The sequence below is a fragment of the Emys orbicularis genome, chromosome 2 (assembly GCF_028017835.1).
Source record: "Emys orbicularis isolate rEmyOrb1 chromosome 2, rEmyOrb1.hap1, whole genome shotgun sequence".
Lineage (NCBI taxonomy): Eukaryota > Metazoa > Chordata > Testudines > Emydidae > Emys > Emys orbicularis.
In genome coordinates, this window is record NC_088684.1 from 85,530,304 (window position 1) to 85,544,169 (window position 13,866).

General features: G+C 39.8%; 1 protein-coding gene across 1 annotated transcript in view; it reads left to right on the forward strand.

Annotated features, from left to right (window-relative positions):
- SMCHD1 (structural maintenance of chromosomes flexible hinge domain containing 1) overlaps nucleotides 1–13,866 on the forward strand; it is a 167,825-nt gene that overhangs the window by 121,677 nt on the left and 32,282 nt on the right. The window contains exons 33-36 of the mRNA XM_065397884.1: nucleotides 8,416–8,531; nucleotides 10,628–10,689; nucleotides 12,727–12,814; nucleotides 13,297–13,428. Of these exons, the coding sequence (XP_065253956.1) occupies nucleotides 8,416–8,531; nucleotides 10,628–10,689; nucleotides 12,727–12,814; nucleotides 13,297–13,428 (398 nt within the window). The remainder of the gene's footprint in view (nucleotides 1–8,415; nucleotides 8,532–10,627; nucleotides 10,690–12,726; nucleotides 12,815–13,296; nucleotides 13,429–13,866) is intronic.

Consider the following 13,866-nt stretch of genomic DNA (forward strand, 5'->3'; position numbering starts at 1 on the left):
CAGCTTTCTATCCACCTTACAGTCCATTCATCCAGCCCATACTTCTTTAACTTGGCGGCAAGAATACTGTGGGAGACCGTATCAAAAGCTTTGCTAAAGTCAAGGAATAACACATCCACTGCTTTCCCCTCATCCACAGAGCCAGTTATCTCATCATAGAAGGCAATTAGGTTAGTCAGGCATGACTTGCCCTTGGTGAATCCATGCTGACTGTTCCTGATCACTTTCCTCTCCTCTAAGTGTTTCATAATTGATTCCTTGAGGACCTGCTCCATGATTTTTCTAGGGACTGAGGTGAGGCTGACTGGCCTGTAGTTCCCCGGATCCTCCTCCTTCCCTTTTTTAAAGATGGGCACTACATTAGCCTTTTTCCAGTCATCCGGGACCTCCCCCGATCGCCATGAGTTTTCAAAAATAATGGCTAATGGCTCTGCAATCTCATCCGCCAACTCCTTTAGCACCCTCGGATGCAGCGCATCCGGCCCCATGGACTTGTGCATGTCCAGTTTTTCTAAATAGTCCCGAACCACTTCTTTCTCCACAGAGGGCTGGTCACCTTCTCCCCATACTGTGCTGCTCAGTGCAGTAGTCTGGGAGCTGACCTTGTTCGTGAAGACAGAGGCAAAAAAATCATTGAGTACATTAGCTTTTTCCACATCCTCGGTCACTAGGTTGCCTCCCTCATTCAGTAAGGGGCCCACACTTTCCTTGACTTACTTCTTGTTGCTAACATACCTGAAGAAACCCTTCTTGTTACTCTTAACATCTCTTGCTAGCTGCAACTCCAAGTGTGATTCCTGATTTCACTCCTGCATGCCTGAGCAATATTTTTATACTCCTCCCTGGTCATTTGTCCAATCTTCCACTTCTTGTAAGCTTCTTTTTTGCGTTTAAGATCAGCAAGGATTTCACTGGTTAGCCAAGCTGGTCGCCTGCCATATTTACTATTCTTTCTACACATCGGGATGGTTTGTTCCTGCAACCGCAATAAGGATTCTTTAAAATACAGCCAGCTCTCCTGGACCCCTTTGCCCTTCATGTTATTCTCCCAGGGGATCCTGCCCATCTGTTCCCTGAGGGAGTCAAAGTCTGCTTTTCTGAAGTCCAGGGTCTGTATTCTACTGCTCTCCTTTCTTCCTTGTGTCAGGATCCTGAACTCGACCATCTCATGGTCACTGCCTCCCAGGTTCCCATCCACTTTTGCTTCCCCTACTAATTCTTCCCTGTTTGTGAGCAGTTCAGATTTTTTGGACCCTTACTTTTCTCCGAGTCAGATACTTAGATTGTGCCTCAGTCTCTATACCTTAGGCAGCTCAGACTTCTCCACTAGGCCATATCCTTAATAATCCTTCTTCAGATACTTGGCCTCCAGCCAGTTGTCCCTTAATTTTCATTTCCTGGAGTTCAAAAATTTAACTTTGGGCCACTAGTGAGCAGTTTTTCTACTTTTTTTTCCTTCTCTGGGACAAAATTTGGAGACTCTTTAAAAAGGGATGGTGGTGGAAGATCTTTCCTGAAATGAGATCACCAAGTTCCTTTCTCTCTTTCCTCTCTCCTCCCCCAGAATGGTAGAGCTAGATATATGGAGCAAGCTAAAAAGTGGTTTCATTTGACAGGAGGTCCTTAAGAGCAACAGAAGGAGACCTTCTCCCTGTGGGTGCTCTACTTTAGGTGTTTCAGCACCCCTGCACTTGTAATTGGAGATTTGTGGGAGCAGTGCCTTATTGGGTCACACGTGCGCAGTCCCTGTCCTGCACTGCCTCAGGTGGTTAACTAGTGCTGTGCGACCAACCCTCCCTCAGTTCCGTCTCTGCCGCCTTTGGCTTGAGTCAGAGCATTCAGCAGCACCTCAGAGCTTAGTAATTTACCCCTTTTCCATTAGTTCTACTTCGAATAGATAATTTGTATTCCCTGTTTTTCTCCCCATTTCTTTTTCTCATTTAAAAAAAAAAAGTTTATTTCTTTCCCTCAGTAGAAGTTGGGATTTCATTTAACTGGCAGATAGTGTTTAGTTCTCCCCTCATGGGGGAGGGGAAATACTCCCCTCAGGGGCATGCCCAGCTCACCGGGCTTTAAGCGCTGCCTCACCTGCAGGCTTTTAATACTGCTTTCAGATGGACATTCTCAGTGTATTTGTGGCTTAGGCGAAGCACACATGCCTCAAAAGTGCCCACATTGTCACAAACTGACAGCCCGGACCACAAAAGCCAAAGACTTGCGGCTTAAACTGCTGCTTATGGAGAAATCTCTCCATCCGGCAGAACAGCACTGCAAGCTGCCCTAGACTCCCTCCTCATCCCTCTTCAGGGACCCCGCTCACGAAGATCTATTGCGTCAGGAGGTAATCCACTTCATCCAGCTTGGAGCAGTAGAACTGGTACCAACAAAATACAGAGGGATGGGTTTCTACTCAAACTACTTCCTCACACAGAATAAAACAGGAGGATGGAGTCCCATATTCGATCTCCGACGGCTCAACAGATTTGTCAGAAACCAACACTTCAAGATGGTGACTCTGGCAACAATTATCCCAGCATTAGAAAGGGGGGACTGGCTCGGCCCTCGACCTCCAGGATGCATACTTCCACATAACCTTTCACCCATCACATCGGAGGTTTCTCCAATTCACTCTCGGACCAGATCACTTTGAATACAAGATCCTGCCCTTCTGTCTGTCCACTGCTCCCCGAGTCTTCTCAAAGGTACTCGCGGTAGTCGCTGCACACCTCCGCAAGAGAGGAATCATTATATTTCCATATCTGGATGACTGCCTACTGAAAGCAGCGAATCGACCAGCAGCAATAGAGGCTACCCAACAAAGAATAGTTCTTCTTTGAGTGCTTGCTCATGTCAATTCCATTCTAGGTGTGTGTGCGCCTATCCTCCAAAGCACTTTCAACCCTTCCCAGCTTGGTATCGGTCGCAAACTTTATAAGTATGCCATTATCTAAAGCTTGATGAAGATATTGAATAGAACCGGACCCAGAACTGATCCCTGCGGGACCCCACTTGATATGCCCTTCCAGCATGACTGTGAACCACTGATAACTACTCTCGGAACGGTTTTCCAACCAGTTTTGCACCCACCTTATAGTAGCTCCATCTAGGTTGCATTTCCCTAGTTTGTTTATGAGAAGGTCATGCGAGATATCAAAAGCTTTACTAAAGTCAAGATATACCACATCTACCGCTTCCCCTATCCACAAGGCTTGTTACCTCTATATGTGTCAAAAAATGCATGTGTTCTGGAATGCCACATTTAGTACTCTCTCAAAAACTTAGTGTCGCTATCTTTCCTTCTCCAAATTTGTTTGTGTTAAGGGTGCTGAATGAGTTGGTATTACCAGTTAACATTAAGAAATGGATTGCAGTAACTACTAGTTAATGCAATCCATTTCTTAATGTTAACTGGATATAGTGGCCACAATAGAACTTATTTTGAGAAACTGGAAATCTACAATTCCTCCCTCATACACACGCTGGCTTATTGAGCTCTCTACAAAGTTTTAATGGGGAAAAAATGGCTGTCTAATAGAAACATTTGGAAAAATATGAGGCTGTCTAGTCACATGTGAAATTATTGCATACTTTGCAGTTTAGTATATATTAGTCCCTGATACTCACGGGTTATGTTCTCACTTATCTGTTCAGTCACTTTAATAGTTGATGCCCTATGTGACCTCTATGGGTTCAGGGGGTTGTTCTGTTTTGTTTCTAGGTTTTGTGAATAATGAAAGTTGAATGTTATTTATATGCTATAAATTGCCTAGGGAGGTTGTGGAATCTCCATCATCAGAAATTTCTAAGAGCAGGTTAGACCTGTCAGGAATGGTCTAGATAATACATAGCCCTGCCATAAGTGCAGGGGACTGGACTAGTTGACCTCTCGAGGTCCTATGATTCTATTTCCATCTTGTGCATGTATTTATATGTTTTGTTTCATTATGTGTTTATATTTTATATAAAACAATAAAAATAAAGTCTAAAAATCATTAGGATTATCATGTATCTTCTTAAACTATTTCTAGCTGGGTAAAACAATGTATCCTTGAATGTTACATGTTAGCTGCAGCTTCTGTGCCTAGTCGTGTGAGAACTCCTACTAGTGCCGTAGCAGTAGCAGCATCTTTTGCTTGTCTTAAAATTTTTCCAATTTGGGAAATTTGTGGGACTGCTACTTGGAAGTTAGTCCATATGTTTACTAGACGTTATGCTTTGGATTTGGCTTCAAAAGTGGATGCTCAATTTGGTAGAGCTGTGCTTCAGTTCTTAATGTTATTAGACTCTGTTCCTACCTCCTGAGTTTACTGCACTCTATGCCAAACTACCCATAATATGCAGAACTACTCAAGGAAATGAAGGTTACTTGTCTGTAACCAAAGTTCTTCAAGATAACTCTGCCATATAATCATACTTCCCTCCCACCTTCTCCTTTTACTCAGAGTGTTTTCTTGGTTTCTCAGCACCCCCTTTTATAGCTTTTCCCTCAGAATGTCCGGGGGCACTGCTTAGAGGAGGTTTCACCTTTAGTCTGCATTGGTCAGCTCATTACTCTTTTAAGTGTGACAAAGCAGAGTCATCTTGAAGAACTCAAGTTACAAGTAAGTAAACTTCAGTTTTTTCCAATAAATTCATAAGCAACAAGGCCCAACAAGCCTCAGTAAGGGTAGACACCCTTAGTAAGAAAGACTTACTGATACTAATTTGGCTGAAAGTCTTGTTACATAGCTTATTTTTATTTTAAGATTAGTATTTTTTAGAAAATTTTAGTATTTTGTTTTCTCTAATGTTGTTTTTTATGATTAAATATGCAATTGAATATTCTGTTAGCCGTGTGACACCTGCAAGTTGCATCTGTGAAAGTCCTATTTATGGGTCCTTCTGGGGGCACTGAGCAGATAGTTGATGCCTAAAATAGGTGTGGGGGAGCAACCCACTCCCCTCTCCAATTTCTGGATTCCCAAAGGTTTTTTGCAGAGGCCAGTTCACTTTTTTTATTTACACTAAACAAAAGAGCCTTCCTCTATTAGACTACTAGTAGTCAACCATTGAAAAAAGAGTCTTTCAAGCCCCCATATTCCAGCATTTTATAATGTTTAAATCCTTTGGTATTCAGATTGAAAGGGTTATAGTTGTACTACTGTGCTGAAGTATCAATACACTTGCTATAGTTCAAATTCTACTGCCACTGGAGGTCATAAGAACATAAGAATGGCCCTACTGGGTCAGACCAAAGGTCCATCTAGCCCAATATCCTGTCTTCCGACAGTGGCCAGTGCCAGGTGCCCCAGAGGGAATGAGGTAATCATCAAGTGATCCATCCCCCGTTGCTCATTCCCAGCTTCTGGCAAACAGGCTAGGGACACCATTCCTGCCCATCCTGGCTAATAGCTATTCTCCATGAATTTATCTAGTTCTTTTTTGAACCCTGTTATGGTCTTGGCCTTCACAACATCCTCTGGCAAGGAGTTCCACAGGTTGACTGTGCGGTGTGTGAAGAAATACTTCCTTTTATTTGTTTTAAACCTGCTGCCTGTTAATTTCATTTGGTGACCCCTAGTTCTTGTGTTATGAGAAGTAGTAAACAACACTTCCTTATCTACTTTTTTACACCAGTCATGATTTTATAGACCTCAATCATATCTCCCCTTAGCCGTCTCTTTTCCAAGCTGAAAAGTCCCAGTCTTATTAGTCTCTCCTCATACGGAAGCCGTTCCATACCCCTAATAATTTTTGTTGCCCTTTTCTGAACCTTTTCCAATTCCAATATATCTGTTTTGCGGTGGGCCAACCATATCTGCACACAGAATTCAAGATGTGGGTGTACCATGGATAGAGGCAACATGTCCTATTATCTATCTCTTTCTTAATTATTCCCAGCATTCAGTTTGCTTTTTTGACTTCCCCTGCACATTGAGTGGATATTTTCAGAGAACTATCCACAATGACTCCAAGATCTCTTTCTTGAGTGGTAACAGCTAATCTAGACCCCATCATTTTATATGTATAGTTGAGATTATGCTTTCCAATGTGCATTACTTTGCATTTATCAACATTAAATTTCATCTGCCATTTTGTTGTCCAGTTTTGAGAGATCCTTTTGTAGCTCTTCACAGTCTGCCTGGGTCTTAACTATCTTAAGTATTTTTGTATCATCTGCAAATTTTGCCACTTCACTGTTTACCCCTTTGTCCAGATCATTTATGAATATGTTGAATAGGACTGGTCCCAGAACGGACCCCTGGGGGACACCACTATTTATCTCCCTCCATTCTGAAAACTGACCATTCATATCTACCCTTTGTTTCCTATCTTTTAACCAGTTACCAATCCTTGAGAGCACCTTCCCTCTTATTCCATGGCAGCTTACTTTGTGTAAGAGCCTTTGGTGAGGGACCATGTCAAAGGCTTTTTGAAAATCTAAGTACACTATCCACTGGATCCTCTTGGTCCACATGCTTGTTGATCCCCTATTCTAGTAGATTGGTGAGGAATGATTTCCCTTTACTATAACCATGTTGACTCTTCCTCAACAAATTATGTTCATCTATGTGTCTGACAATATTGTTCTTTATTATAGTTTCAGCCAATTTGCCCGGTACTGAAGTCAGGCTTACAGGCCTGTAATTGCTGGGATCACCTCTGGAGCCCTTTTTAAAAATTGGCATCACATTAGCTATCCTCCAGTCATGTGGTACAGAAGCTGAGTTAAATGATAGGTTACAGACTACTGTTAGTAGTTCTGCAATTTCACATTTGAGTTCCTTCAGAACACTTGGATGAATACCATCTGGTCCTGGTGACTTATTGCTGTTTAATTTATCAATTTGTTCCAAAACCATCTCTAATGATACCTCAATCTGGGACAGTTCCTCAGATCTTTCACCTAAAAAGAATGGCTCAGGTTTGGGAATCTCCCTCACATCCTCAGCCATGAGGACTGATGCAAAGAATTAATTTAGTTTCTCCGCAATGGTCTTATTGTCCTTGACTGCTCCTTTAGCACCTCAATCATCCAGTGGCCCCACTGGCGGTTTAGCAGGCTTCCTGCTTCTGATGTACTTTAAAAAAATTTGCTATTACTTTTTGAGTCTTTGGCTAACTGTTCCTCAAATTCTTTTTTGGCCTTCCTAATTGTATTTGTACACTTCATTTGCCAGTGTTTATGCTCCTTTCTGTTTTCCTCACTAGGATTTAACTTCCACTTTTTAAAGGATGCCTTTTTGCCTCTCACTGCTTCTTTTACTTTGTTGTTTAGCCACGGTGGCTCTATTTTGGTTCTCTTACTATGTTTTTTAATTTAATTTTCAACATTTAAGTTGAGCCTCTATTATGGTGTCTTTAAAAAGTTTCCACACAGCTTGCAGAGATTTCACTTTTGGCACTGTACCCTTTAATTTCTGTTTAACTAACCTCCTCATTTTTGTGTAGTTCCTCTTTCTGAAATTAAATGCTACAGTGTTGGGCCGCTGTGGAGTATTCCCCGCCACAGGGATGTTAAATTTAATTATATGATGGTCACTATTACCAAGCGGTCCAGCTATATTCACCTCTTGGACCTGATCCTGTGATCCACTTAGGACTAAATCAAGAATTGCCTCTCCTCTGGTGGATTCCAGGACCAGCTGCTCCAAGAAGCAGTCATTTAAGGTGTCAAGAATCTCTGCATCCCGCCCTGAGGTGACATGTACCCAGTCAATATGGGGATAATTGAAATCCCCCATTATTATTATTGAGTTTTTTTATTTTAATAGCCCCTCTAATCTCCCTGAGCATTTCACAGTCACTATCACCATCCTGGTCAGGTGGTTAGTAATATATCCCTACCGCTATATTCTTATTATTAGAGCATGGAATTTCTATCCATAGAGATTCTATGATACAGTTTGATTCATTTACGATTTTTACTTCATTTGATTCTACGCTTTCTTTCACGTATAGTGACATTCCCCCACCAGCATGACCTGTTCTGTCCTTCCGATATATTTTGTACCCTGGTATAATTGGGTCAATGGGATAATATTTAGCCCTTATTATTTTGTAGCTCATGTTTGTGTAGCACAGCGTAAAGTGCTCTTAAATATGTATTTAGATTAATTGTGAAATATTCTTGGATGCCTCCTAACAAATATATTATGCTAATACAGCATTTTGTGTTTATCTAAAATAAAACTTTTTCTCTCCAGTGTTCTGTTTTAAAGGACAATTAGTTTGCACTGCCACAATTTAAACATGGCCTAACACTCTTTCTTTCTCAATTTTGTGGTCTGACTAGGAAAAATTGTGGGGGGGGGGGGGGGGAGAGATGAAGGAGGACAGTAATATTTTACATGTATTATTCTTGAAGAGGTTAGACGTGAGTTTCTGAATGTAAAACTGAGTCTTGAAAAATAACATTTTTATTTATTTATGCAGATTTTATGGTTAGTGTAATTTCTGAAGATAGCAACATTATTAAAAATATTAATCCAGGACGGGTTTCTATGAAAATGTGGGAAGGACAGAGCAGTGGAAACAGAGTACCAGCTAATGTGAGTAACTGGAAAATGTTATAACACATATTGGTCCTGTGAATATGACACAAACAACATTTTCCACAGAAGGGAATTCTGTGTGCTTTGTTTAGAGAAATGTCTTTTTCTGGATTGCAGCTATTAAGTGTTAAATTTCTTGTACATTCAGTAAAATTATGTCCACGCCAGCTGCTGTCCCTATTACTTTAAACAAGACTAAGCTGTGTGTCTGGTAAAACTGCAGTACTTCAACTTTGGGAATGTTGTTCCTATTCAGCAGTAGCTCACTAATTTACACTCGGGGGAGACCTGTTACAAATTACAGCAGTGAAGTTTGTGAATTACCAAGAAAAGTAAAGGAGCATACTAGAAGTGTAATGCATTACAATGTACCTTTCATGTATTTTGACAATTGTTTAATATATGATAATGCAATAGTGTGTGTACTACAATATGTATTTTTAAAATAATGAAATATAGTAATATGAGAGTATCATTACAGCATTCTGCTATTAATTTTCTAAATAGTAAGGAAAGCTACTGTTTTGAAGTAAGTGTGTACATAACTGAAGTTTTACTTCAGGTTCTACTGTACTTAAGACAAGAAGTATGAATATATTGCTGTAAAAAGCCACCATTCTCCAAACCTTAAAAACCAAAGGAGGCTCTTTGCACTCCATAAGGATGTCAGAAGAGTTGTGAAGTATTACCTTTTGCCAATCTGATGCTCTTTGTTTGAAGATTTAATTTCCAAAGCCTATATTTGTCACTGAGTTAAAATAACTATAAAAATAATCTCCAAACAGACATTTTGCCTTTTGGCATTACAGGTTCACACTCCATCAGATCTTTGTTGACCTTATGGGCAAAGAGAAGCAGGACATGTTGCACTGAAACTTGGAAAGCACGTATCCACACCATTACTAGAGATAACACTTGTTTGCAGCTTTTAGCTGCGATTCCGTTTTAGTGTGTTATCTACAAATGATACATCAGAGTTGTCTGGATTAGCATAGATGTTCTGGAGAGTGGGACAAATCTATAAATTGGTCATCTCTTAAGAGGGCATCCACCAATCCAGAATTTCCTCCTTCCATCCTGTTTATATGGGATTTTTTTATACAATTCATGTATGTGTATTAGACATGAAATTCTGCCCCCACTTTGGTCAATGAAAAGCTTTCCTTGCCTTCACTGGGGCAAGAATTGTACCCTAAGCTTTTCCAGTATTATTCACAAAACTTTGAAGGTGCCGCCCAGTCCATGCCACTAGACAACCACCCCTCAGCAGGAATCTTTCCAGCTGGGGAAGGAAGAGCTGGGGGGGCATCAAGCTGCCTCTGTGCATGTGCCAGTAAGCAGAGCTCCTCCATCAATCCGAAGCAATTTACAGTAAGAGAAATTTTATTGCAGTTTTTTTCATCACATGCTTTAAGCTTTTGTTTGGTTGATTGCAACATTAGCTGTTTTTGTGCTTGGAAGTGAAGATAGGCTGTGGTTCTTTGTACAAAACATTTTTCTTCTGAAGGCTGAACAGAAGGGGTATTTCCACAACTCTTTGGTAATTTTCCTTGGCATACTAAGGAACAGTGCTGTGTTCACATATCGATTAGTTCACTCATCTCTATTATGCAGGAACTGAGAATACCAAAATAGCTTCTAAATTACAAGTTCTTTCAGAAAACCGCTATGTTCAGTTTTATTAATTTAAAAAACTTGTTTAATGGAAACAGCTTTTAAATTTTATAACAAACATACAATTTTTAACTGATGTTTAGTAGGGATGTAAATAGCATGTAAAAAACCTACCCATGTAACTGATTGAAATTCTATTGGTTAAACGTTTTACCGGAGAACTAGGGGGGATCCCCGCTGCCGGCCCTGTGCCCAGGGATCTCCGCCGCCACCGGTGTCCCCGTGCCAGCCCTGCGGGCCAGCAGCTGGAACCTCGGGTGCACGGGGAGACAGCGGAACTGTAACCGATGAGCTTATCTGTTAACCGGTTAAACTTTTACATTCCTAATGTTTAGTAAGACTGGATAGCATGTTACATATGAAGTGCTTTAAAAAATTGTGTGTGTTACATTTACCTTTTTAAATCCTGTTCTTTTCAGGTTACAACTCTTGGCTGTAGTAAAGTCAAGGATGGCAAGGATGAGGGCTTCTTTTACTTCAGGTTTGAGCAAACTCATTTTATAATTAAAGTTCGGAATAGAGTAAGCATTAACAATATAGCTGTTGGAGAAATGCTTTAATTTCAACATCATTGATGAGAAACTGGTATCTTCTAATGTATTGGTATGATATAATGCATATGGAATGGAGTCCTTCACAAAAAATAAACCCTGTTCTTTTGAGATCAATGTGAACATGTTACATATACTTTGTCAACATATTTAGAGATGGTTGTGGGGTAATGCATCCCTCATTTTGAGGCCACCTTCCCTGTCTGTAATTTGCCATTTATTTGAGGTGAAGGAAAAGGATAATTTTAACTTATGCCTTCTTCTCTGTCACCAGTCAGTGGCAGAGATGCTCTATTTTCTGCCTCATAAGTTACCCATTAGTTCACAGTACTGGGTTATCTCCTTTCTCTGCAGTAGAACCACAGTTAGCAACCTGTCAGCTCGCCCACATTTTTTCCTTATGTCTCACAGATGTCCTACCTATAATGGCAGGACCAGACAGCAGCAGAAAGTGCTCCCTTTTTCTGGGGCAGATTTTATCAAGTGGGCAAGTGTCATGCAAAAAGCAGGTACCTCAGGAGTGCTCCAAAAGTAACTTAAATAGATGCAAAGCAGTCTGGGGAAGCAAATAGGAATCCTGTCAGAGTGCCAGGATCCTGTCATGTGTCATTATAGTCCATGTTCTTGAGGTGCAACAAACTAGACAAATCTTCCATATGCTGTAAGTGGTACCCCTGTTAGGCCAAATACCTGTTCTAACTTTCCCTCAATTTTGATTCTGATATTTCTCATTCTTCGCATACTGCAGACTAGTGATATGAGGCAGAATGGAAATTTTTATTTGCTGTTTATCTTCTTTCTGTGATTAAGTTCTACACAAGTCCAAACCATCCACTTTTATAAATGGTAAATTTAATAATTGAATTTGGATTTCTATTGAAGTTGAAAGAATCGTATTAGGTGTTCGATGAAAGTTAGGGTTTTTTGTACACTTACGTTTCCTTATATATTATTCCAATGCTTTTGAGACAGTTCATCTAAATAGTACAGGAAGGAGTTATGATCAGGCTGACAAATTGCTAAATAGCTTGGATTACCCACAGATTCACTGCAGAGAGGAGACAGACCAATTCTGTAAACTAGTGGAGAGGCTAATCCCAGAGAGCCATATTGTGACACTGGTGTGCAGGAGTAAGATTTAGCCTCTGCCTTTGTCACTTGATAATATCTCTGTGGGCTAGATTGAGCTGCAAGGCTCAGCAGTGAGTAAAGAGTGGCACATTCTTGTGCCACCCCAGGCAGACCCTTGTGATTGTGGCAGACCACTGCCATTCCCTCTTCCTTGATCTTCTTGCTACTGCTGTTGCCATTTTAAGTAGCAGCAGCCTATTGTTGTTTGTTTACAGTGTGATAGCTCCTGAAATATGTTAAGCATTTCAAGACACACAAGATACATTTCTGGCTCAAGTGTGTGCAGTCTTCTGAGTTGGAGTTGCTACTAGCTCCACCCCCTGCTGATATATGAAGCAACCTGTGCAAGAAAGCAGGGCTTTTTGCTTATAAAATGGCAGAAGAAAAAGAGGAAATTAATCCAAATGAAAGTAAATAAAGTAGTCCAAACCAGTTTAAAAAATGTTCATCCATTCCATTATTAAATATAACTGATAACTTTCCATGAAGTAGTTTAAAATAATGTGAATAAAATTATAGTTGTGACGCAAGCTGACAAAACCCAGGAAATTCAGTGTTGTTATGCATGTGAGGGGGAGGGAGAAGTACCTTTTAGCATTCATCATTCCACCTTGTATAAAAGAAGAGAATTTCATAAACTCCACAGAGAGTCTTCCTCAGACAGGTTATCACAGGTGTTGTTCATAAAGTTGGGTAAAGAATGGACAGAATCTTATGGAAAGTAAAGTACCCCATCACTTTGCAGTAAGTGGTTAACAGGAATAGATAAAGATTTGATTTGCTGACCTTATTTGTAATGTCAACATTAAGATCACTATTTTTTTTAATTAACTTAGGGATAAAATGATTCCAGAGAGAGTGGGAACTTACAGCATCCAGTTTGCTTTTGCGATTGATAAGACAAATATACTCAGCAGTGAACAGGTTTGCTTCTGTGATTAATTATATATAGTTAGGTGTATATATAGTAGGAAATAAAGTATGTGAAATTCTTTACAGTAAATGAAATGACTGATTTTAATAAAAACATTTGAATTACTATTACAATTGGCTAATTTACAAAATCCATAACTTTATTTTTGGTAATAACAGACCTTGAACAGTTGATTATCAAATCATGTTTTTATTGGCCTTTTAAGTAGGCAGACATCTGCTGAATAGACTTTTTTCATTTTGTTCTGTTGTTTCTTCATAAATGCCTCCTCGCTGTTTCTGTTAAAATGTAACATTTTTATAAACTGCGTAATTTATAAACTAGTAAAACTCGTTATGGCCCTTTGAGTTGATGATTAAGTTTTAAGAACATATTTTAGCTTATACATTGTATTTGTTTCAGTATTGTTGGGCAGCCTACATATTGTAGATGAAATTTCAGTTAACTGTGTTGTTCCTCTTACTTTCTTAAGATTGTAATTGAAGTGGTAGCTAATGATCCAGTGCAGTTGCTACCAGAATCTCTACCAGCTACTCCTGTAGTTTCTAATGTTCGAACAGTTGCCAGCCGGACTCTGATAAAGGATTTATGCCTCCATATAAAGGTAATGTTACTTTGCTGCAAAGCAGTAGTTGGAGCAATAAATAAAGGTTAATTAAAAATGTGATGTATTTTGCTCATAAAAATTATCATCATCTTTAATTGTAAAATGTTAGATAAGTAGAGCAGTATGATTGGATGCCGCTGTTCAAAACTCAGAACTGTTTAAAAAAACATTTAAAAAAAAAAACTTGCTGTCTACATTAGAAAATTTTAAAAATGGGGTTGGTTTGTTTTTCCCCCCCAAAAAGTATGAACATAGAAATTACATTACATGCTGTTATTTCCTTTACTATTTCTGTGGACTTGAATTTGTAGGTTGTTGACAACAGGGGGCGCTACTTCCCCTGAAATGCATCTTTACTAGCTCCCAGTGGAGCAGATTACTGTCAGACCTGTGAAAAATGTCCACAGCAATTATCTTCAATACACAGCAGTTTAT